This window comes from Erinaceus europaeus, chromosome 7, assembly GCF_950295315.1.
Source record: "Erinaceus europaeus chromosome 7, mEriEur2.1, whole genome shotgun sequence".
Taxonomy (NCBI): Eukaryota; Metazoa; Chordata; class Mammalia; order Eulipotyphla; family Erinaceidae; genus Erinaceus; species Erinaceus europaeus.
Window position 1 is genome coordinate 133,725,322 of NC_080168.1, and position 25,719 is coordinate 133,751,040.

Genomic DNA, 25,719 nt, shown 5'->3' on the forward strand with positions numbered 1-25,719 from the left:
TGCAGTTAATGGAGGGAAGTACTGGGGTATCTGTGGGCCTGAGAGTCAAGAAGGAAAGAACCAAGTCTGAGTTTCCCCCCTTATGCTCACCTCGGATGAGAGAGACTTACCAAGAGGTTATCTTCTCAGACCTCCATCCAAAGATGGGGGTGGTTCTCCCTAAGCTCTATCAGGCTCACACATGTTCCCAACACAAGCCTAGTGGTGATGGCGTGACAAAATGAGGAGCAAGCCTAGTGGTGATGGCGTGACAAAATGAGGAGCAAGCCTAGTGGTGATGGCGTGACAAAATGAGGAGCAAGCCTAGTGGTGATGGTGTGACAAAATGAGATGGGGAGAGAATGGCAAGAAAAAGTGGAAGGAGGTGGAGGCAAGCTAAAGCAGAGGATGGTATCAGATACACTGAATGAATTTCCATGAGAAGAGGTTTTATTCAGTTTCTGAGGAAATGGACATCTCTTGGCATGGTTAGGAGTCACCAGTAATTCCATGACTGCAATCCCAAGGGCATAATGTTCCTCAAACTGTCTTTTCTCTTTCTTTTTTTAGTATTTATTTATTTATTCCCCTTTGTTGCCCTTGTTGTTTTATTGTTGTAGTTATTATTGTTGTTGTTGTTGGATAGGACAGAGAGAAATGGAGAGAGGAGGGGAAGACAGAGATGGGGAGAGAAAGATAGACACCTGCAGACCTGCTTCACCTCCTGTGAAGCGACTCCCCTGCAGGTGGGGAGCCGGGGCTGAAACCGGGATCCTTACACCCATCCTTTCACTTCGCGCCATGTGCGCTTAACGCGCTGCGCTACCGCTCGACTCCCTCTCTCTTTCTTTCTCTCCTCCTTTCTTTTCATTTTTTATTGCCACCGGGGTTATTGCCTATGCACAGATCCACCCGTCCCAGCAGCCTTTGCTGCTTTTATTATTTTACTTTTGTTTATTTGATAGGACAGAGAGAAATTGAGAGAAGCAGGGGAGGTAGAGAGGGAGAACATAAACACACCTGCAGTACTTGCTTCATCTGTTAAACATCCCCCCCAAAAAATATGGGGAGCTGGGGCTTGAACCCGGGTCCTTGCACATGGTAACATGTGCACCACACTCCATCCCCCGTTTCTCAAACTTTCGTTTTCATCAGGATCATCTATTGCTAATGACTTTAAAAAAAGATTTATTGATGAGAAAATGAGAGAACCAAGCCCTGCCTCTGGTCATCCACAGGGCTTTTAGTGTCTGTACTTATCCCTTTGTTTATAGCATGGGCCTCAGACCTCCTCAGAGCAAACTTTACTTTTTATTAGTTACGTAGTAGTACTTTGCACTGAGTTCTATGAACTTTGGAGAGAGAGAGAGAGAGAGAGAGAGAGGGAGAGAGAGAGAAAGGAAGGTACTCAAACTCTCTAGACCTTGGGAGAACTGTGGTGGTTTTCCTTGGGAACAGACACAGCAGACGGTGGCAGGAGTGCTGTGGAACTGCTCCTACATCATAATGCCGTAGATTGCTACTAAGTCGCTAACTTGCGTCTCTCTCAGAATCTCAAGTCATGCCCAGAAAGACCCATGAAGCTAGTCAGGCTGACTGTAAAGAGGTGGGCGGTGTCGCACCAGGTTAATGCACAGGGTACAAGAAAGAGGGGGTGTCGCACCAGGTTAGTGCACACAGTACAAGAAAGAGGGGGTGTCGCACCAGGTTAGTGCACACGGTACAAGAAAGAGGGGGTGTCGCACCAGGTTAGTGCACACGGTACAAGAAAGAGGGGGTGTCGCACCAGGTTAGTGCACACGGTACAAGAAAGGGGGGTGTCGCACCAGGTTAGTGCACACGGTACAAGAAAGAGGGGGTGTCGCACCAGGTTAGTGCACATGGTACAAGAAAGAGGGGGTGTCGCACCAGGTTAATGCACACGGTACAAGAAAGAGGGGGTGTCGCACCAGGTTAGTGCACACGGTACAAGAAAGAGGGGGTGTCGCACCAGGTTAATGCACATAGTACAAGAAAGAGGGGGGTGTCGCACCAGGTTAATGCACACAGTACAAGAAAGAGGGGGTGTCGCACCAGGTTAGTGCACACAGTACAAGAAAGAGGGGGTGTCGCACCAGGTTGGTGCACACAGTACAAGAAAGAGGGGGTGTCGCACCAGGTTGGTGCACACAGTACAAGAAAGAGGGGGTGTCGCACCAGGTTGGTGCACACAGTACAAGAAAGAGGGGGTGTCGCACCAGGTTGGTGCACACAGTACAAGAAAGAGGGGGTGTCGCACCAGGTTGGTGCACACAGTACAAGAAAGAGGGGGTGTCGCACCAGGTTAGTGCACACAGTACAAGAAAGAGGGGGTGTCGCACCAGGTTAGTGCACACAGTACAAGAAAGGGGGGTGTCGCACCAGGTTAGTGCACACAGTACAAGAAAGAGGGGGTGTCGCACCAGGTTAGTGCACACAGTACAAGAAAGAGGGGGTGTCGCACCAGGTTAGTGCACACAGTACAAGAAAGGGGGGTGTCGCACCAGGTTAGTGCACACAGTACAAGAAAGGGGGGTGTCGCACCAGGTTAATGCACACAGTACAAAAAGAGGGGGTGTCGCACCAGGTTAGTGCACACAGTACAAGAAAGAGGGGTTGTCGCACCAGGTTAATGCACACAGTACAAGAAAGAGGGGGTGTCGCACCAGGTTAGTGCACACAGTACAAGAAAGAGGGGGGTGTCGCACCAGCTTAGTTCACACAGTACAAGAAAGAGGGGGTGTCGCACCAGCTTAGTTCACACAGTACAAGAAAGAGGGGGTGTCGCACCAGGTTAATGCACACAGTACAAGAAAGAGGGGGTGTCACACCAGGTTAGTACACACAGTACAAGAAAAAGGGGGGTGTCGCACCAGGATAATGCACACAGTACAAGAAAGAGGGCGGTGTCGCACCAGGTTAGTGCACACAGTACAAGAAAGAGGGGGTGTCGCACCTGGTTAGTGCACACAGTACAAGAAAGAGGGCAGTGTCGCACCAGGTTAGTGCACACGGTACAAGAAAGAGGGGGTGTCGCACCAGGTTGGTGCACACAGTACAAGAAAGAGGGCGGTGTCGCACCAGGTTAGTGCACACGGTACAAGAAAGGGGGGTGTCGCACCAGGTTAATGCACACAGTACAAGAAAGAGGGGGTGTCGCACCTGGTTAGTGCACACAGTACAAGAAAGAGGGCAGTGTCGCACCAGGTTAGTGCACACGGTACAAGAAAGAGGGGGTGTCGCACCAGGTTGGTGCACACAGTACAAGAAAGAGGGCGGTGTCGCACCAGGTTAGTGCACACGGTACAAGAAAGGGGGGTGTCGCACCAGGTTAATGCACACAGTACAAGAAAGAGGGGGTGTCGCACCAGGTTAGTGCACACAGGACAAGAAAGAGGGGGTGTCGCACCAGGTTAGTTCACACAGTACAAGAAAGGGGGTGTCGCACCAGCTTAGTGCACACAGTACAAGAAAGGGGGGGTGTCGCACCAGGTTAGCGCACATAGTGCGAAGTGCAAAGACCTGGCTCACACAAGCATCCTGCTTCCAGCCCCTTCTCCCTACCTGTAGGGTGGGGGTGGTCACTTCACAAGCGGTGGAGCAGGTCTGCAGGTGTCTTTCTCTCCCTCTCTCAGTCTTCCCTTCCCTTGCCTTCCAATTTCTTTCTGTTCTATTGAATAAAAAGGAAAAGGGTGGGGGAGGCTGCCCAGAGTGGTGGATTTGTAGTGCCAGCACTAAGTCCCAGCAAGTCTCCTTGGAGGAGAGAGAGAGAGAGATGACTCAAGACATAGAGACCTGTGCATGTTTTCCAAACATCTAAAGTTTCTGTTAGAGGTTTATTAGTGACTTAAAAGATTATCAGATGACAGTGGTATAGCTTCACAGCACTCCCACCACCTGAGCTCTGTGCCTGTGCCCTAGCCTCCCAAGGATAACCACCATAATTCTCCCAGGGTCTTAGAAAGGGTTGGCTAGGGGGTCGGGTGGTGGCGCAGTGGGTTAAGCGCATGTGGCGCAAAGCGCAGGGACCGGCGTAAGGATCCCAGTTCGAGCCCCCGGCTCCCCACCTGCAGGGGAGTCACTTCACAGGCGGTGAAGCAGGTCTGCAGGTGTCTGTCTTTCTCTCCCCTCTCTGTCTTCCCCTCCTCTCTCCATTTCTCTCTGTCCTATCCAACAACGAATTGCATCAACAAGGGCAATAATAATAACCACAACGAAGCTACAACAAGGGCAACAAAAGGGGGAAAAAAACAATGGCCTTCAGGAGCGGTGGATTCATGGTGCAGGCACCGAGCCCAGCAATAACCCTGGAGGAGGGAAAAAAAAAAAAAGAAAGGGTTGGCTACGTCATTATTATTTTTTTGCAAATTCATGTTTGATTTTTCTGTATTACACATATGAATGAAACCATCTGGTAGTTGTCTTTCACTTCCTTAATTCCCTAAGCATAATCACCCCCAGCTCCATCCATTTTGTCCTGAAGGACACAGTGTTGTCTTTTTAAATTGCCAGGTAGCATATGTTCCCTGAGTATATGTCCTACAACTTCTTATCCAGTCATCTCTTAAGCAGAAGAGATATAAGCAGAAAATTGCCAGGCTTCAGAGCAGGCAGCGAAAATCCATTTCTGATGTCCCCTAACTTTGTGAAGCTCCTGTGAGTAGTGTAGTTCAGGGCTCCTGGGGGGACATGCTCGGCCTCCACAGGCTCCTTTTACACGTGTCCTGGACAGAGTCACAGGAGTTTCAACTTCTCTCTTCAGTAAGGGAAGGAAGTCCATCATCTGCCTGTACGTGGCCTTGTCCTAAACAGCTCCAGTAGAGACTGAGACTCCAGAGTCACAGACCCGATGACCATGGGCAGCTTGGAGGAAGCCTCGTCTCTGCTCATTCTTTGTCCCTCCCTGTTTGAGTCGCACGTGAGTCGCACGTTGTGTGATGAACGTGGGGCCCCACTGTGCAGCTGCAGTCTTATCAGGGGCTTCAGGCAAAAGGACAGGCGGCTTGTGTCTTTCCATCCACGCTGTAAAAATCAATAGTCACAAAGGTTCCAGAGCCCTTGGCCTCTCCTAAGATATGTAGGGTGTGTAGCAGTGAGAGGCCTTGTGACCTAGAACCACTCCAAAGAGCCCTCCCTCCTGCTGAAGCAGGGTCTGCGGGCACAGGGGGTGACAAATGCTTAGAAGAGAAAGAAATGCAAGCCTGGTGTTGTCTGTTACCATTTCCTGCAGCCTAGGACTCTGTGCCATTAAAAAGTACTTCCTCTGTGGCATCCTTGTAGGCACGCCGTCCTGAAAGCATCACCTGTTAGAAACATGCTGCTGTTATGTCACCTCCAGCTCTGGTGTCTCAGAAGCAGCCTGTTGCAGTTAACATGGCCTGGCTAAGTCGCCACTAGTTCAGACTCCCTCCTGGGTGTTCACAGCTCCGGGGCAGGTCCTGTCTTCTGTCGTCAGTGTGTGTCTGAGACTCTGCACACAGTAGATAATTTCCACAAGCTGACCTGTCATGGCAGGGTGGGGGGAGGGAGTCCTTTGGGGACTAGGGAGCAGAATTTGGGGAATGGGGAGTATTCTGACAGCCAGGAGATGACCCAGATTCCTGACCAGGTTGTAGTTCTTGTTCCTGTCACAGGAAACCAGCATAAACACTGGCACCTGGACAGTGCCGCTCTGTCCTCTTGCTTCTGCGGGGGCTGCTTAAGCACCCCCACACACCATCAGTCTGGGGACTTTGTCCCCTGGTGTGGAGTTAGGACCTCATGCACAAGTGGTCTCACTGCCCCCAGGCCACTTTATCATTTAGGAAGGAGGAGGGAGACCCAAACTTCCCCTGGAACCCTGGCACCTCTGTGTGGCACTTGTGGAACTGTCAGCCAGAGAGCAGCCTGTCTGGGACAGACTAGACCCTGGGCTCGCCCCCACACACAGCCTCTCCTCACTTCCCCTTGCCTCTCTCCTTCCCCTCTGCCACCTTGATTACCCTCTCCAGGCTCTCTTCACGGTCTCTTCTCCATGGTGCCTTACTTGTGTGCCACAGGCTAGCTGCTGAAGGTGGTGGCCTCCTTCCTGTGGAGTCTCTCTGATGGCTTTTTCACAGCTTGGGCGCGCTCCCTGGGCTAGATTTCACCCACAGTCACGGCACACAGAGCTCCGCACGCCCCATGTGGATCCGCTTAGTGCTGCAGTTGGAAGTGGGGGGAGGGATGAGTTCTGTCGGAGGAAACCTCTAAGCGGATGTCTTTTTCTCAAGTGAGTTTTAAGGCAGCTAGAGGTAGTGCCGTGATCCATGGGAGGCCACTTATGTGGCCTAGGAAGTAGATTTATCACTTCCTTTAAAGGCTGCATCAGAGAGCTGGAAGAAGGGGAAATTATGGAGGAGCACAGTAAAATTGGAACTTAAAAATAAAGATTGTAATGGCTAAGAGAGAAGCTGGCACTCGAAATCTCATTTTGGACAAACATTAAAAAGAAGGGAATAGTCTCACACATGTGCCACAACTGGATTTACTGTCAACTGTAGACTATTACCCCGATTAAACAAAAAAAGACGAGCTATACCCAGTGTTTGCCACGCAGGAGACACTACTCTGAGACTTTCTCTATGTGTTGGTCACTTAGTACTCACAGCCCTGTGAACCCGGTGTCACCATCATCATTGTGCAGATGAACAGAGGCACCGCCACCCGTGGCCACACCACTCAGCTGTACTGGACACTGGCCCCAGCGGTCATGTTCTGCTGCTGTCATGGTTTCCCTCAGTCACTGCTCTCACTGCTTGTGATGTGTCCTTAGAGAAGGAAGGGGACCAAAGGGTGACAGAGGAGATGACAGTGCTCCCCCTTGAGACTGGCCCTCCCAGTGACTCTTCTCTGGATGGAACCTTTGCTTGGGGTGTGGGGGGTCCTCTTTGAGAGGAAAGGGCTAGGGAAGCTCCAGGATCCTTTCCCCTTTGAACTCTGCAGGTTCTCAGAACAGGGCAGCCACCCAGACACGCTGGGCAGGCTTCATGGTGAAGCCGGGACAGTGCCGAGGATGAGAGGAGTGGCCCCGTGTTTCATTCTGCTGTTGACTGGTTACGTGGCGAGTGACTTCCGCTGCTGGGAATGCCATGACAAGGGTGTGCTGCTAGAGAGATTGCTGTAGTAACTGGAAGAGAAAGGCAGGCCCCAGTCTCCCCACGTGTTGCAGCTGATAACTTCAGAGGACTCGAAGAGAAGTCTCACCCTGCTGTAGTTTTCAGTCGATGAGCCCCTGAACTACTGCCCTGACTGGGTCTAAAGTCAGGAGCCTGAAACATGCATTCGGTCCTGGGATCAGCCACTGGCTGGTAGTTTGGGCTGCATACCTACCCTGGGTCTCGTGTGGCACACAGAGTGAGAAGGGCTGCTGTTCAGGCTGTTTGACAGAGAGATTGCTTCAGATGTGTGCTGGGGGTGTGAGTGCTAGGCAGCAGAGGCGGCGTGGTTCTCCTCTCCTGACTTGGCCACTGGTCGCCTGGGTGAGCGTCTGACCCCCCAGCAGAGGCTTCCTGAACAGCCAGCCCCCCCCCCCGTGGAGTGGGGAGGACACTGGAGTCTCTGCGCTCTGCTTCCCCAGGTGCAAAGCAGGCATCTGGAGTTGGTGGTGGTCTGGGCAGCTGTTGAGAGACCCCCACCTGCATCCTGGGCACTGCTCACACTGTACCTCTTCCTTTCCAACCCTGCAGGATCGATAAGCAAATCAGCAGGTTTCGGAGATGGCTGCCTAGGAAGCCAATGCGGCTGGACAGGGAGACCCTGCCAGACCTGGAGGAGAGCGACTGCTACACTGCCCCCTTCAGCCAGCAAAGGATCCACCAGTGAGTGTCTCCCGTTCTTTCTGAAGCCACTCTGAGCAGGAGCCTCCTCTTCCTGCCTGCATCCCCTGGCTCTGGAGGAAGCAGTCCTGTGCCCCGTCCCCTTAGAGTCCTTATGCATTAGGTAGCTAGTGCCCATCTCAGCACCTCCTGTGGCAGAATGCTTGTTCCTAACGTGTTGGGGAAAAGGGCCTGCAGGGCAATGCAGAGGTCCAGGTTCTGCCAACCCCAGCACCCTCTGCAGGCTGCTCTGCCTGTAGCCAGCAGAGGAGGGACATGTCTGTTAGCTTTCTCCTTAGCAACAAGAGTACCTGGGCTGGGTTTTGGTTATTTTCTCTGTCCGCCTCCAGTGCACTTTCTTAAATAACTCACCAAGTCACCCCAGGAAGACAGCCACACTGCCCCATCCTGGTTGTGGGTTCATCTGTCAGGCTATCTCTGGACAGTAATGTATAGTCAGACAGATGGAAGGTGGAGGAGATGGGGAGTTGGCTAAGGAATAAGTCTATGAGAAATTGTACACTCTCTAGAGCTGACTATGAGGAATTGTACACATGATCTACAGCTGACTGTGAGGAATTGTACACAAGAAGAGCTGACAGTAAGGAACTGTACACATGATCTAGAGCTGACTCTGTGAGGAACCGTACACATGATCTAGAGCTGACTGTGAGGAATTATTCACCCCATCTAGAGCTGAGTCTATGAGGAATTGTACACAAGATCTAGAGCTGACTGTGAGGAATCGTACACAAGATCTAGAGCTGACTGTGAGGAATTGTTCACATGATCTAGAGCTGACTCCATAGGGAATTGTACACATGATCTAGAGCTGACTCAGAGGAATTGTACACATGATCTAGAGCTGATTCTGAAGCTTCTGATATGATGAGACTCTGGCAGTGCAACAGGATGTGTGGACGGAGAGAAAAACATTCAAATGACATAAACTGTAGGGAAAAATCATCTTCTTAAGAGCTGGATAAATCAGTCATTGCAGCCTCCTCAGAAATTCTTGTACTGCAGAAATTCTTGGCTCTCCTACTGCAGTGCTGGAGTTAGCCTCAGTAAATGGGAACTTTCAGAGAGGTGATGGGCTGGTAGCTTTAAAATATATAGAGATAGGGGGCTGGGTGGTAGCACACTGGGTTTAGCGCACATAGTGCAAAGCGCAAGACCTGGCACAAGGATTCCAGTTCAAGCCCCCAGCTCCCCACCTGCAGGGGGTCACGTCGCAAGCTGTGAAGTGGGTCTGCAGGTGTCCTATTTTCTCTCTATCTTCTCCCCTGCCCTCTCAATTTCTCTCTATCCTATCCAACAACTATGGCAGCAACACAAACAATAATAAAAGAAAAAAATGGAAAAAAGATGGCCATAATGAAAAGTGGACTTGTATTGCAGACACCGAGACCCAGCCAATAACCCTGGAGCATATATATATATATATATATATATATATATATATATATATATATATATATGTTTATATATATAATAAATCAGATATAGCTGTTAAGTTGTAGGTAGTGCAAGGTAAAAGTATGTTTCAGCAACATAAAATCAGCTAAAGTTGGTGAATTCATCAGATGAAAGAAAGAAGAAATAGATGTCCTGTATAAAAGTGTGGAATGTAGCACACAAGGGAAGCAGCTGTGCAAATCTGAGCTACGCAGGCTTGGGTCGCCACAGAGGACAAATGTCCGTAGACACAATATGACCTCTCAGCCAGATGAAAGCCCTACCACACTAAGTGACCTCTCAGCCAGATGAGAGCCCTACCATACTAAGTGACCTCTCAGCCAGATGAGAGCCCTACCACACTAAGTGACCTCTCAGCCAGATGAGAGCCCTACCACACTAAGTGACCTCTCAGCCGGATGAGAGACCTACCACACTAAGTGACCTCTCAGCCACATGAGAGCCCTACCACACTAAGTGACCTCTCAGCCACATGAGAGCCCTACCACACTAAGTGACCTCTCAGCCACATGAGAGCCCTACCACACTAAGTGACCTCTCAGCCGGATGAGAGACCTACCACACTAAGTGACCTCTCAGCCAGATAAGAGACCTACCACACTAAGTGACCTCTAGGCAGGATGAGAGACCTACCACACTAAGTGACCTCTCAGCTGGATGAGAGACCTACCACACTAAGTGACCTCTCAGCCGGATGAGAGACCTACCAAACTAAGTGACCTCTCAGCCAGATGAGAGACCTACCACACTAAGTGACTCTCAGCCGGATGAGAGCCCTACCACACTAAGTGACCTCTCAGCCGGATGAGAGCCCTACCACACTAAGTGACCTCTCAGATGGATGAGAGCCCTACCACACTAAGTGACCTCTCAGCCGGATGAGAGCCCTACCACACTAAGTGACCTCTCAGCCGATGAGAGCCTTACCACACTAAGTGACCTCTCAGCCAGATAAGAGACCTCTCAGCCAGATGAGAGCCCTACCATACTAAGTGACCTCTCAGCCAGATGAGAGCCCTACCACACTAAGTGACCTCTCAGCCAGATGAGAGCCCTACCACACTAAGTGACCTCTCAGCCAGATAAGAGCCCTACCACACTAAGTGACCTCTCAGCCGAATGAGAGACCTACCACACTAAGTGACCTCTCAGCCGGATGCCAGCCTGATGACACTAGATGACTCTCAGCCAGATGCCAGTCCTACCTCACTAAGTGACTCTCAGCCAGATGCCAGCCCTACCTAAGTGACCTCTCAGCCAGATGCCAGTCCTACCACACTAGATGACTCTCAGCCAGATGTCAGTCCTACCTCACTAAGTGACCTCTCAGCCAGATGTCAGCCTGACCACACTAGATGACTCTCAGCCAGATGCAGGTCCTACCAAACTAAGTGACTCTCAGCCAGATGCCAGCCCTACCTCACTAAGTGACTCTCAGCCAGATGCCAGCCCTACCTCACTAAGTGACTCTCAGCCAGATGCCAGCCCTACCACACTAAGTGACCTCTCAACCAGATGCCAGTCCTACCACACTATGTGATCTCTCAGCCAGATGTCAACCCTACCACAGTAAGTGACTCTCAGCCAGATGCCAGCCCTACCTCACTAAGTGATCTCTCAGCCAGATGTCAACCCTACCACACTAAGTGACCTCTCAGCCAGATGCCAGTCCTACCACACTATGTGATCTCTCAGCCAGATGTCAACCCTACCACAGTAAGTGACTCTCAGCCAGATGCCAGCCCTACCACACTAAGTGATCTATCAGCCAGATGCCAGCCCTACCTCACTACTTGAACAACTCGTAGGGCACCATGACATTCTGGCACAGTCTCAAAATCCCAGGGACAGAGGGACTCCATGCTAATGCAAAGATGAGGACCAATTGTGTCTTCTTTTTAAAAATAATTGTATTTTTTGTTGACAAGTTGTTTCACAAGGCTGTTAGGATCTCAGAGGTAGTTTTTTCTCAGAAAGATAGATGAAAGCAGTCACGTTCCTCTTTTCAGCTTAAGCTCTTATGCCTCCTCTGTTGCTCACTTTAATCTTCTCTTGAGTGGCTTTTTCTTAAGTTCTGTTATACAGCCTGATATACAAGCAGATTTTCCCCAACTTCGCATCTGCCTGGAGAGTGCTGTGTATAGTGCCATGTGGGGCTGGGCCCAGCCTAGTTGGATGAATGGAGGGATCAGTGCATTGTTGAATGTGTACTCTGGGCTATATAAGTAAATGGGGAATGAGGTGGGTGGGTGGAGAATAGAGGAATAGTGAAGTACATGGCGTGTGTACTGGAGTTTTGTTTTACTTCAACAGGATATATAGTGTGTGTGTATATATAGTGTGTATGTGTGTGTGTGTTTTTACATTTTCTCCTTTTAATATATTTGTCTAAATAACGAGGAAGATTCCTCACTTCTCCTCATCCTGGTTGTACTTCTTTGTGTTTTACTTTGGAACAAAGTTTCTCTGCAGTTTTATCAAAGCCAGAAGTGCCTGATAGAAGAGCCCAATATGTTGGATAGAGCCAAGAGTCTACCTGTGATAAGTATCTGGAAATACAGAACACTGAGCAATGGTAGTATGTGGGGTAGTGGTTTTTCTGCCACCTATCTGCATACGGGATCCCCCTATTTTTTACATGCTTTGAGTAGTCATTCACTGAATAATTGATATATCACCAGCATGGACTTTGGTGTCTGCTTGCCAGTCTGAGTATGTGGCCCTGGTCTTGAGACTAAAGGCCACTTGAAGTCATTGCATCATGTGTTGGACGTTGTTTACAGCTAGAAGAGCTCCATTTCCCACATCTGGAGTGTGACTGATAAGAGGTCAGTGCTGGAGATGGGTCTTGAGGGATGATCTTGCCCTAGTAGGAGAGGGAAAGAGCTCAGGAAGAATAAATTGTGTTTATATGAAAGGAGAAAAGCAGGACTCAGAGTGCCAAGTGCCCGAGGTATTTCCTTGGATGAGGGCTAGGTGTGAGTTAACCTGGCATATTAGTTGGAAGGAAGAGAGCCATCAGTGGAAAATGAGGTTAGGAGGCAGCAACAAAGGAGATGAAAACAAAAAGGCAGGTGGAATGAAGCAAAGCTAAGGACAGACCTCAGCCTGACCAAGAGCATAACTTAGACATTTTCCCAGCCTTGCAGCTGGGAAATGAAACTTTTAACGAGTGTCTTGAATGCCCTGCGTGTGGGGATTTCTTCCTCTTTGAAAACCGTCATGCTCAGGACAAAAATCCCTTTAGTGAATGTGCAAAGAATAAGGCCTGAGGAATTGTAAAGAATTGTTTCCTACAATCAGGAAAGCCACTTCCCCTGGGAGGATTTGAGAATGATACTAATGGGCTTTAAGTAATCAGAAGTAGCTGGCTAATGAGCTCTGGGAGTTGCCCTGATCTCCTGGTTTGCCAAGTGCAGCTCCAAGTCCCACGTGGAGGCTTGGTTCTGCAGAGTGTGTGATGTTGTGTTAGTCTGGGGGAGGGGGAAAGAGGGAGGACGAGTTGAGTTTGTGCTTGAGAATGTATGAATGTGTGGGGAAGAAAAGAAACAGAAGCATAGTCAATGATGATTAGAGTGACAAAGAGCCTAAGAAAACTTGCAGGACAATCTAGTTCACCGGCTCCACTGGCACTGCAGTCTGCTTTACCCCCTCTCATGCTTCTTAACTCACAATGCCCTCTGTGTGTACCTGCTGCACCACTCTACCCGGAGCTTCCTCACACAGATACCCCAGATACCCTGCTTCCAGGACTTCCGAAGTGTTTCTCCTTGGGCCTGGGCAGTGGTGCACCTAGTTGTATACAGATGTTACCATGTGCAAGAACCCATGTTCAAGCTCCCAGTCCCTTGGCAGGGGGTGGATTTCAGGGACAGTGAAGCAGGGCTGCAAGCATTTCTCTCTCCCTTTCTCCTCCCAATTTCTCTCTGCCCTACCAAGTCAAAGGAAGGGAGGGAGGGAGAATAGGTAGGTTGATGAATAGTTGGATATATGGATGGAAAAAAGAATGACCATTGGAATGGTGGATTCATAGTGCAAGCACCAAGCCCCACCCCCCCCCAAAAAAAAAGGAAAAGAAAAGAATACATTTTCTCCTGAAAACCTTTCAGAATTTTCACCCTCTACCCCAAGTTCCACCCCAAACTCTCTTCTGTGTTTTGGCAGTTGTTTTTGTTCCTATAAAAACTGTTTTATATTTATTATTGTATAGAAATAAATTGAGAGGGGAGAAGGTAGAGAGGAAAAGAGACAGAGAGACACCTGCATCACTTCTTCACCACTTGTGAAGCTTTCCCCCTGCAGGTGGAGACTAGGGGCTTGGAACGGCATCCTTGTGCAGTGTAATGTGTGCACTCAACCAGGTGTGCCACTGCCTGCACCCCCTCATCAAAACTCTTAATAGCACCATCCATGTGACTTGCTTTCTCCTAAACTATAAAATCCTTAAAAGAGTTTATCATCTTGTATAGTATCTGAATCACAATTCTTGAATCCCACAATTGACACTGAATAGTGATGTGTCAAATGAGAAAATCATTTATTTGGGATACAAAGAAAATGAGAGTGTTAAGTGAGAGAAAGACACCTACAGATCTGCTTCACCACTCATGAAGTTTCCCCACTGCAGGTTAGGACTGGGGACTTGAACCCAGGTCCTTGTGCACTGTAATGTATGTGTTCAATCAGGCACACCACCACCCGGCTCCATGCAGGTTGCATTTTAAAAAGCCAGTTTTTATATTCTTTGGGGGAAAATTAGAAAAGAGGTGTAACTAGAAAAAGACTTGAAGGATGAAAAGGGGAGAGAGGGCATTCCAGGTAGGGAGCATCCAGGGCAAAGGCTCTTGCCTGTGAGCGCACCTGTGCGAGAGGAGTGGGGAGCATCCAGGGCAAAGGCTCTTGCCTGTGAGCGCACCTGTGCGAGAGGAGTGGGGAGCATCCAGGGGAAAGGCTCTTGCCTGTGAGCACACCTGTGTGAGAGGAGTGGGGAGCATCCAGGGCAAAGGCTCTTGCCTGTGAGCGCACCTGTGCGAGAGGAGTGGGGAGCATCCAGGGCAAAGGCTCTTGCCTGTGAGCGCACCTGTGCGAGAGGAGTGGGGAGCATCCAGGGCAAAGGCTCTTGCCTGTGAGCGCACCTGTGCGAGAGGAGTGGGGAGCATCCAGGGGAAAGGCTCTTGCCTGTGAGCACACCTGTGTGAGAGGAGTGGGGAGCATCCAGGGCAAAGGCTCTTGCCTGTGAGCGCACCTGTGCGAGAGGAGTGGGGAGCATCCAGGGCAAAGGCTCTTGCCTGTGAGCGCACCTGTGCGAGAGGAGTGGGGAGCATCCAGGGCAAAGGCTCTTGCCTGTGAGCGCACCTGTGTGAGAGGAGTGGGGAGCATGCAGGGGAAAGGCTCTTGCCTGTGAGCGCACCTGTGCAAGAGGAGTGGGGAGCATCCAGGGCAAAGGCTCTTGCCTGTGAGCGCACCTGTGCGAGAGGAGTGGGGAGCATCCAGGGCAAAGGCTCTTGCCTGTGAGCGCACCTGTGCGAGAGGAGTGGGAAGCATCCAGGGGAAAGGCTCTTGCCTGTGAGTGCACCTGTGCGAGAGGAGTGGGACCCTGGCTGCAGCAGGTGGTAAGACCTGTAGAATGATGCTTACAGAGCTAAGGGGCTGGTGGGTCCAGCTTTGTGGGTCATAGCAAGGACTTGGGATGCCACAAAGGAGTGGTGTTGTTAGTGACTGGAAATGCTATTCCAGCTCCTCAGCCAAGAACAGCCTAAGACATTAGTCACCTAAGTGACTGAACTTAGACTCTAAGATCAGGCCTTGTGGTGCCTGTCTTTTCCAGTTACCACGACATGTCTTGGGTTTAGCTGCTGTTGTATGTGACTATAGACACATGCCTCAACACACCACAGATATGAAGCCTGGACATACTCAGTAGGTGGAGCACATGCCTTGCTGTGCTTGGGGCCCTGTGTGTGATCCTCATGGGCAGCACCAGGAGAGCTCCATGGGTGGTAGGAGTGTTGACTTGGAGTCTTTCCCTCCCTCCTCCTTCTGCTTCTCTCTCTCTCTCTCTCTCTCTCTCTCTCTCACACACACACACACACACACACACACACACACACACACACACAGAATGAAATTGTTGCACAAGGGAAGCTTTTCCATGGCATCAGTATGTGTGAGACCCTCAGTTCATGACCAGGACCTCATTAATTCTCTCTACAATTAATGTCTAAGCTCCTTAAGTGAGACACCCAGCATGATTTTCTGGGCCAGTATCAAGGTCAGTCGGGCTGATTTAAATTGAGAGAGAAGGGGGAGATAGTGAAGAAGATAGACACCAGATTTATGAGGCTTCATAAATCCACACTCTGGTGGGGGGTGTTCAACCTGGATTCTTGTGCATGGTAGGGTGTGCACTCTCCCAGCTACACCACATTCTTTTCTAAAGGCTCGTGAAAGGCCAAGGTCTTTCTTTGCCTTTTGCAACTTCCAGAGGCCACCTCCTTCCTTGGCTGTGGCCGCTTCCTTTGGCTTCTGTGCTATAACAGCACTGGAGTTCTCACGGTGCATCTCTTCTGCCATCACATCTCTGGCTCTTCTCCCTTCCTCTGTTTATAAGAACCCTTGTGCCTGCCTTGGACCTACACATAACCCAGGGAAGTTGCTGTCTGCTAGAGCCAGCTGATTATGGGCTGAATCCTACCTGTAGCATTAGTTGCGGCTTTGCAATATAGCTTAACACTATTTATGGGATGGAGTATGAATATCTTTGGAGGGCTTTTTTTCTCTTTATTGCCATTGATATGAATTTTCCGGTCTTCAAAGCTCCAAGGTACGTTTTGATGGAGGAAAAGAAGAAATGAAGTGGCATGTAAGATACTTAGTCTGGTCCCGACACACAGCAAACACCCTCAGTACTTGGTAGGTGGCATTACTTCCCCTCCTCCTTTTACTGCTCCAGCCACCACTCAGGACATCTTGGTGAGAATCCTTGAAAAAACCTCTAGGAAGTCAGTCAGTGTTTAGTGGGAAGGTCTGAGATCTGAAAGACCAATTTTCACGAGGATGAATTTCTATGCAGCACTGGAGTCATGTTACCTCTGGGCTAAATGTTACCCAGGGTATGGTGTCGCCACTAGTGTGTGTCCTTCCAAACCATGCACAATAGTCAAAACTCCCCAGTAGGATGGGGTTAAAATCATGGATCCTTTGGGAGGTAACAGGTCATGATACTGGAGCCCTACTGAGTGGAACCTGAACCTTTGAAACAAGAGACCAGAGAGTGGCAGGAAGTTAAGCTCAGTACTCCAGAAATACCCTTGTTGTCTCCAAGTCCCCCCTTTTTTATTTTTTTTATTTTTATTTATAAAAAGGAAACACTGACAAAAACCATAGGATAAGAGGGGTACAACTCCACACAATTCCCACCACCAGAACTCTGTATCTCATCCCCTCTCCTGATAGCTTTCCTGTTCTTTATCCCTCTGGGAGCATGGACCCAGGGTCATTGTGGGTACAGAAGGTGGAAGGTCTGGCTTCTGTAATTGCTTCCCTGCTGAACATAAGAGTTGGCAGGTTGATCCATACTCCAAGCTTGTCTCTCTCATACCATAGTGGGGTGGGGCTCTAGGGAAGCAGAGCTCCAGGACACATTGGTGGGGTCATCAGCCCACAGAAGTCTGGTTGGCATCATGTTAGCATCTGGAACCTGGTGACTGAACAAAGAATTAACATATAAAGCCAAACAAATTGTTGACTAATCATGAACCTAAAGGCTGGAATAGTTCAAATGAAGATTTGGGGGAGTCTCCATTTTGTAGATAGTAGGCCTATTTTAGTTATGTTCCAAAAGGTCCATGACTATACTTTTTTTTTTCTGAGCCTGACATCTGATCAGGTGGATACAAGTTATTATCTGGGAAAATGATGTAATGGCTGGAAAAAGGACCAGAAAGCTGGATCAGGGAAGAGAGTAGCTCCCAAATATGGGAAAGGGGTATAAATATTGTTGACTGTAAACCCCATTGGTTTTATCTGGGGCCTATATTCAGCTTAGAAGCTTTGTGACCTCTGCATCCCTGTAGATCTGAGCTCACATTCTGTGGTCATAAGTAGGAACGTTCCAAGCTGCCCCAATATCAGGACCCATCTTCCTCAGGTGTAGCATAGAGTATGTTGTCCAGCCTCCCTTCAGAGGATGGAACATTCTCTACCATTGTTGACCCATGTTGAGGGCAAGGTCCTATGGGGACCCACAGAGGGGTCTATTGTGTTGTTCCTGATGGAGATGACCAGTAACATTGGAGAGGGTCTAGGCCCATCATGTGTGTTTGGAAACCTCAGGACTCCCTGACTAAGGCCCAGTCCCCCTTCTGTGGTGATTTGTCATGGCAGCCAGAGCCAAGAGGGTCCCTTGCTTTTCCTTTAATTTATCAGAACACGTAATGTGCAGTTTTCAGTACCTCCTCCCTAACCACCCCGCCCGATATATGTCTGAACGTACAGTTGTTGTTGTTTCATTGCTTTTTCAGTGTCTGGTGTTTTCTTGTTATTCTCACTGCTTGAAATCTTTAGAGTTCTCTAGGCCAAGAACTACAAAGTTGGATTTGGGTGGAGTGAGTGTTCCCTTGGCTCACAGCATTCTCAGGACACTGGCTTCCCTGCAGTCCTTCCTGGGAATCAGGGTCCCCAGGGAGCAGCCGCTCTGTGTGGATCTCAGGACACTGGCTTCCCTGCAGTCCTTCCTGGAAATCAGGGTCCCCAGGGAGCAGCCGCTCTGTGTGGATCTCAGGACACTGGCTTCCCTGCAGTCCTTCCTGGGAATCAGGGTCCCCAGGGAGCAGCCGCTCTGTGTGGATCTCAGGACACTGGCTTCCCTGCAGTCCTTCCTGGCAATCAGGGTCCCCAGGGAGCAGCTGCCCTGTGTGGATCTCAGGACACTGGCTTCCCTGCAGTCCTTCCTGGCAATCAGGGTCCCCAGGGAGCAGCTGCCCTGTGTGGATCTGCACAGTTCTGGGAAGTCAGTCTCTGTTCTGGAAAGTTTTCAGCTGCATGAAATCAAATAAGCTGCTAAGCCTACAGTTTGTTGTCCTGCAGCTAACCTGGCCATTACTTTACAGTCAGTGGGGCAGAAAGGTCATCTGCTCTCTTGGAGAGGGCATTTCCTCTGGGGTCTTGAGATCCAGTTGTGTGCAGGAGCACCTGTGAACAGTCACTTAGGGATGCTTGTTTGCAGTTTGCCACCTCATCATCGTCCTAATGATCGAATGCTGGATCTTCAGATTTGCGTGACTGTGCAAATGGTGGCTAATCTTACGAATGCTTATCAGCTCATTCTTCCAGCAAGTGTCTATAACATGTAGAAAATGTTCATCTGTGGAGAAAATAGTCAAAGCATTGTTCACATTTTTGTGTACATATATCTACTTTCTCCCCTAGTTTTTGTTATTTTAGACACAGAGTGAAAAGAGACCATTCTGGGGCTGGGCTTAAGGCTGGGTCGCACACATGACAAAGCAGTGCACTTCCCAAATGAGCTATCTCTCCAAGCCTAAACACCTTTTTAAGTTTGCATGTTAACACAGAGGCTGTTTTCCCCAGGGGAACTAGGGCATGGCCTCTTAAGCCCCCTGAAATAGGAGCAGGGAGGTCAGCCAGATTCTGGTCCGTATGATGAGGTGGGGAGAAGGTGAGAGCAGGGGGGCGAGGCATCATCTGGAATGGCTCCATCAGGGGCAGAGGAGTCTGAGGAGGGAAGTGGTGTGCCAGGCGGGTAGCCTGGGCCAGGCTCTGTGCTGCCTGTCTCTCTGTCATGGCCTCGTGCAGCCTTGGCAAGAACCTCATAACACAGGTCCACTGTCCTCACTTTCCCCAAAGGCTCTGAGATATTTTTCCTGTGCAGACATGTGTCTGACTCTCCTGACACCCAGCATCTTCAGTCAGTGCATCTCTAGGGATGTAGACAAAGGCAGGGCCATGCAGACGTCCTCAATGGTGGTTGGCCCTAAGGGAGGCGTCTGCACAGGTGAGGACAGCAGGAGTGTGGGAGGAGTGTTCAACTGGCTTTGCAGGCTGGGTAGCTCAGTTAGTAGGCACATAGTGGTAATTTATTTTTTTATTTCCACCAGAGTTATGGCTGGAGCTCAGTGTCTGCACTGAAAGTCCACTGCCATGGCCATTTTCTTCGTGTTTTTTTTTCTCCTCTTTCTTTCTTTCTTTCTCTCCTTCTTTCTTTCTTTCTTTCTTTCTTTCTTTCTTTCTTTCTCCCTTTCTTTCTTCCTTTCTTTCTTTCATAATAGAAATTGAGAGAGAAAGATGTTCATGGAGCATCCCCACTGCAAGTGGGAAGTGTGAACTTGAACCTGGGTACTTAAACTTGGTGCACCACCGCTCAGCACCCTAGTTGTATTCTTGTTGTGTGTATGTGAAAATATTAAGTGAAAAGACCATTCACTGCCTGAGTTCAGAATAACACTGATGAACTGGAGAATGTTAGAACTACAAGGCTCATGATATTCATCAAAGGTGGGCATCCTGAAGTTAGGGTTCTGAGTGCAGTGTGCTGCCTCAGGACACTCAGGTAATGCCTCTAACCCTTCCGTTGCCCACAGTGGGCATTACTGTTTATCTGTGAGAGATGATATACCATCTGCAAGGAATAACAGTTTTACTCTTCTTTCCAATTTGGATACATTTATTCATTTTTCTTGCCCAGTTGTGCTGACAGGGCTTCTAATACCGTGTTGAAAAAAAGTGCTCAAGGAGCAGCCTCATCTTATTGGTGATCCTAGCAGACAACTTTCAGCCTTTCACCTGTGGGGATGAGGTTATCAATACGTTTGTCATGTGTTCTTTACTGATGATTTTGTTGTTGTTGTTTCTTTATTCTCCACAGTCTAGTTCCCTGGTTTTTTTTTGCTGAATGTTATGTCTCTGTGTTAGTCTTGATCTTTCTTGTCATTAGCTTTCTTCAGAGAGAGCACGACTGAATGCAAGTATTTAATTTTCCATTTTGACTTAGAAGTCTCAAGAGCAAGTATTTCTTAGTTTGTAACTAACACTCAACTAGCAAGGCTGATGTCATGGGGCACAATGAGAAATGACCTGTGGAACAAGAAGGAATGTTTCATTTTGCTTTATCCTTTAGCTACTTATCGCTGTAATCTTAAAAAGAGGCTTGAAAATCTGTCCCCATCAGAATTCTGAACAATACCTACTTGACATGATATTCCCCTCATCCTTTTACTTGAAGCAAGTTTACTTAAGACTGTAAGTTAACTGTGGTTGCCTGAAGCCTTTAAAAACCTCTCAAAATAGACTGTGTCGAGTAAAAAATTAATTGGTTGCTTTGTTCCTTCTCAGATCTTCATTAATTTGAGGATACAATTTCAGTATCAGTTAACTGTATCACCTTTGCCTTTCCTTGTCAAGAAAGGAAGTGCTCTTTCAAAGTCTAATTAAGAAAATTTTCAGAGATATTTATTTCAAGGCATTATCCTCACTATTTTTAATTCAGAACTATTACACCTCTATCACCAGAAAAACCAGCCATCTTTGGCTGCACAATTACATGAAGTTCAGTAGTTCCCACAGCAGTTTGCTCAGGAATCTTTTGCTTCTGGGCCCCAGCCGGCTTCAGCGGCTCCTCCAAGAGTGGCCCCTGAAGCCCAATGCGGCCACCTCTTCTTTGCTCCTTGGGCTGCATGGTCAGGAAGTGTGTGGTGGCTCTCCCCTGCCTACTCCCAGTCTCCTGTCTCCAAGGAATCGGAGTCAGACTTTGGACTTCATTCCCTCTCGCCACCTAGGGAACTCTACAGAGACCCCGTAAGTGTGACGGTGAGGAGACAGAAAGGATGGCCCCACCACAGCTCTCACCACCTAGGGAACTCTACAGAGACCCTATAAGTCTGATGGTGAGGAGACAGAAAGGATGGCCCCACCACAACTGTCGCCACCTAGCTAGCTCTACAGAGACCCCGTAAGTGTGATAGTGAGGAGACAGAAAGGATGGCCCCACCACAGCGCTCACCACCTAGGGAACTCTACAGAGACTCCGTAAGTCTGATGGTGAGGAGACAGAAAGGATGCTCCCACCACAACTGTCACCACCTAGCTAGCTCTACAGAGACCCCGTAAGTGTGATGGTGAGGAGACAGAAAGGATGGCCCCACCACAGCTCTCACCACCTAGGGAACTCTACAGAGACCCTATAAGTCTGATGGTGAGGAGACAGAAAGGATGGCCCCACCACAGCTCTCGCCACCTAGGGAACTCTACAGAGACCCTGTAAGTGTGATAGTGAGGAGACAGAAAGGATGGTCTCACCACAACTGTCGCCACCTAGCTAGCTCTACAGAGACCCCGTAAGTGTGACGGTGAAGAGACAGAAAGGATGGCCCCACCACAACTGTCGCCACCTAGGGAACTCTACAGAGACTCCGTAAGTGTGACGATGAGGAGACAGAAAGGATGCTCCCACCACAACTCTTACCACCTAGGAAACTCTACAGAGACCGCGTAAGTGTGGCGCCAGAGTTAGCCCCCTTCTTCTTCTTCTAGCATTTGCCCTTCTTCCATAGCCAGTCAACAGCGTCAGGTTGAGCCTGATGTAAAGTTTCGAGACCTCCTTTGAATCTGGAGAGGTGGCAGTCGTTGACTATGTGGGTCACAGTCTGTCTGGAGCCGCAGGGGCAGTTCGGGTGGTCTCTGGCTCCCCAGCGATGGAACATAGCGGCGCACCGGCCATGGCCTGTTCGATAGCGATTGAGGAGGGCCCAATCATAACGTGCTAGGTCAAAGCCGGGTTGACGCTTGCAGGGGTCTGTGATGAGGTGTTTGTTCTTTACCTCAGCTGACTGCCAACTCTGTTTCCAAGAGTCTGGAACAGAGAAGTTCAGTGTAGGCATAGGGGACCAGATTGGGTGACCAGACGTCAAGTGTTGGACAGGGTGAGCGAAGATATCCACGTATATTGGCAGGTCCGGTTGAGCGTAGACGTGGGAAGTGAACTTAGATGATGCCGCATCCCGACGAATATCTGGCGGGGCGATGTTGCTAAGAACTGGCAGCCATGGAACCGGGGTGGAACGGATGGTTCCAGAAATTATCCTCATGGAGGAATATAATTTGGAATCGACCAAGTGGACATGGGGGCTACGGAACCATCCTGGGGCACAGTATTCTGCAGTGGAATAGCATAATGCCAGAGATGATGATCGTAGTGTGGAAGTGCTCGCGCCCCATGAGGAGCTGGCCAGTCTTGCAATGATGTTATTCCTTGCGCCCACCTTTGCTGCAGTTTTTATGAGATGTTCGTGAAATGACAGAGTGCGATCGAGAGTAACGCCAAGATAGACTGGCTGGGCTTCATGCCGGATTCTCGCCTCGCCAAGCTGCACATTAAGCTCACGCGAGGCCGAGGCATGGTGTAGATGGAAAACAGATGATACCGTTTTTGCAGTGCTAGGGATTAGTCGCCATTTTTTACAGTAATCAGATATCAGAGATATGTTAGCCCCCTTTCACAGATGAGGAGAGATAAAGGTGATGGTGGTCCATGACTGTCAGAGGGCAGCAAAGTCAGGGTTTTGATTGCAGTCTGTCTCAGGTTCCCTGAACGATTGTCTGGGGTATTCATGTTATTATTGTGAGATGGCCTGCTTAGCTGTGGATTGAACCTGCAGCCTGTGGTGACTCAGGAGTGCAAGCTGGTATTCTAACAGGTGAGCCTGCTCCCCAGAACTCACTGGGAATCTTATTGTTATTATATATTTTTTGCCACCAGCACTATTGTTATGGCTCCAGCATTCCCAGAGACCATTTAATTTGATAGAAGGTGAGGGGAGGGGGGAGAGAGAGAGAGAGAGAGAGAAGTAAAGAGAAGAGGGGAGGGGAGGCTGTAAGAAGGGAGACCCTTGAAGCCCTGCTTCTTTGTTCAGGAAGCTCCCACCCTCCAGGTGTGGACAGGTGCCTTGAGCCTGAGTCCTCACTCATGGTCATGTATGCACTCTGCTGGGTGCACCACCACTGCCCTCCCTCCCTGGTATTTTAAATCCACCTCCATTCAGTGGTGTTCTGCCTTTTTCTTTTTATCACTTTGATAGCACTACATTACTTTCCAGCGTGAGGGGAGGTTGTAGACCCGAGCCGAGGCTGGAGAGCAAGTGAAAGCCAGGATGGTTGTCGGGCTGATCCCAAGGAGAGCCGCCTCCAGTGATTGGCTGATGGGGAGACGGTGTGTGGAGTGGAGAGAGGGACTCTCACTGCCTGGGTTCAAATCCTGCCTCTGTCATGCTTAGTTGAGTCCAACACTCTAGACAGTCCTATCCTCAGCCTGAAAGATAGAGCTGCAGAGTGTGTGCCTTGGGGGGTGAGTGGGAAGCTTGGCTCACGGCTAGTGAGTCTGTGTTGCCTGGAGTGGCACCCGGCCGTGCCTGCATCAGCTCCCATGGCAGAGGCTCAAGGCTTGAGGGAAGACCTCAGTGTGAGGAAATGGAAAGCAGCACTTTGAAACTGATGAGGCCAGAGTGCCTTGCGGGGCCTGGAACCAGGGGTGGCAGGAGGACGCTCAGTGGGGCGCCGGCCTCTACCCAGAGCTGTCTTGTCAGGTCCTTGACTTATGGAGAATTAACCATTAAGCTGTGCTTGTCAGCTTTCAGGTGCCATTGAAACTGAGGCAGAAGGGGGCTTTTTCATTAGCTGTGTACTTCTTGCTGACACCTTTCTGTGGTATTAAGATGTAACCGTCTGCCTGTCTTAAATATGAGGAGAAAGCAGAGAGAAAGTTAAAGGAACCACACTCAGTAAGGCTCTTGGTCTGCCCCCCTTTCTCATGTCAGAAGATATTCTCAGAAAACCTGAGGTAAAGTGTAAAGCAGATGCTGCAGCTGCCTCGCTCACCCACGTAGCATTTACCTGCCATCCGTCACATCTAATTACCCTGTTTCCAGGAATAGTATCCTGGCAGAGTCCAAGAGGAAGAGAAGTGAGGGGACAGGACCTCAGGAAATTGGCTCATGTGACTTACATTTCAGCCTGACGGTCACTGACTCATGTGTCACCCGGATTCCTGCCCCAGCCCCACGTCTAGGTCAGCCTTTCAGGGACCACTTCTCTTTACCCTCCTGAGACTCAGCTTGCTGAATGTGAATTTCACATCAAGTTCCACAGTCTGGGGGCCAGGCCAAGGTGCACCAGGTTGAGCACACACACTACCATGTACAAGGACCCTGGTTCAAGTCCTGGATCCCCACCTGCAGAGAAGAAGCTTTTTGAGTGGTGAGGTAGGTCTGTAGGTATCTCTCATCCTCCCCTTTTTCTCCCATATTTATCCTGCCAAATAATATAGAAAGGAAAAATAAAAAGTGGAAAATGTTCACCAGGAGCAGTGGCCTCATAGTGCATGTACCAAGCCCCAAGATAACCCTGGTGGGGAAAAAAAAAAAGTCTTAAAAGACTCCCGTGGTTCTCTGCAAAACCCTTTCCTGTGTGTCATCACTCCACCAGCCCCTGGAGCCCCAGGAAGGGTCATGGGTCGGACTGTTGATCTGAGTGGGGAGGAGGTTAGTTCTGCCCACCTCTCCATCTCTCCTGGGCAGCTCCTCCATGGCCTGCCTTCCTCGCGAGACCAGGAGCCTCTCCAGGACAGAGACTCTTGTCTTCACCATCATATAGTCAGTGCCCAACAGAAGTGCCTTCCACAAGCATCTGCTGAAGGGACAGAAACAAGTGACATTCTGTGTTTGCCCTTTCTGTCCTTGCTTAAGTCCCACCCTTAAGCAAGGCGTCTGAGGAAGGAGAGGAAGGTGGGGGGTAAAGGAAGCTTTGGGGTCTTGGTGCAGGATGGTGACATGAGGGTGTTTTACAGACACCTGTGAAGGAGAGACAAGAAACTGGACACGTGTCAACATCCAAACTTTAAAGCATTAACCTCCCAATAAAATGTTTAAAAAAAAAAAGGACTAAGCCGTGTCTCACCTGGTTGAGTGCATACTTGACCATGTGCAAGGGCCCAGGGTTGAAATCCCTGGTCCCCACTTGCAGGGGGAGACACTTCACTGGTACTGCAAGTCTTTCTCATCCTTTCTTCTTCTCTACCTCCCCTAAAAATGTCAAAGTACTTTAAATAAAAACAAAAACAGCAAATAAACTGGAATTATTAGGAAAGTGCTGTGCTCACACAATGAGAAATCACAAGCCAGCAGAGCTGACTAATTTGACTGTTGGCACAGCAGCTCTCATAGTCCTAGCATTCCGTGCATTCCTAGTGTGTGTGTGTGTGTGCGTGTGCATGTGCGTGTGCGTGTATAGCCAGCTTAGGCTGGGTGGCCACTGGCTGAGAGAGAAAGCAGTCAGATGTGTCTGCTTTAGAAGAAGAGTCTCTAAGGGAGGATGTTGGGCTTTAATCAGCCCCCCTGCT

The 25,719-nt window shown here is 49.4% G+C and overlaps 1 protein-coding gene across 6 annotated transcripts in view; it reads left to right on the top strand.

Moving 5' to 3' along the window:
* The window catches only part of ANO4 (anoctamin 4), a 413,046-nt gene that overhangs the window by 305,695 nt on the left and 81,632 nt on the right, over positions 1 to 25,719 (top strand). For all 6 annotated transcript variants that reach the window (XM_060195637.1, XM_060195638.1, XM_060195640.1 and 3 more), the window contains one exon: positions 7,704 to 7,835. In XM_060195637.1, the coding sequence (XP_060051620.1) occupies positions 7,704 to 7,835 (132 nt within the window). The remainder of the gene's footprint in view (positions 1 to 7,703; positions 7,836 to 25,719) is intronic.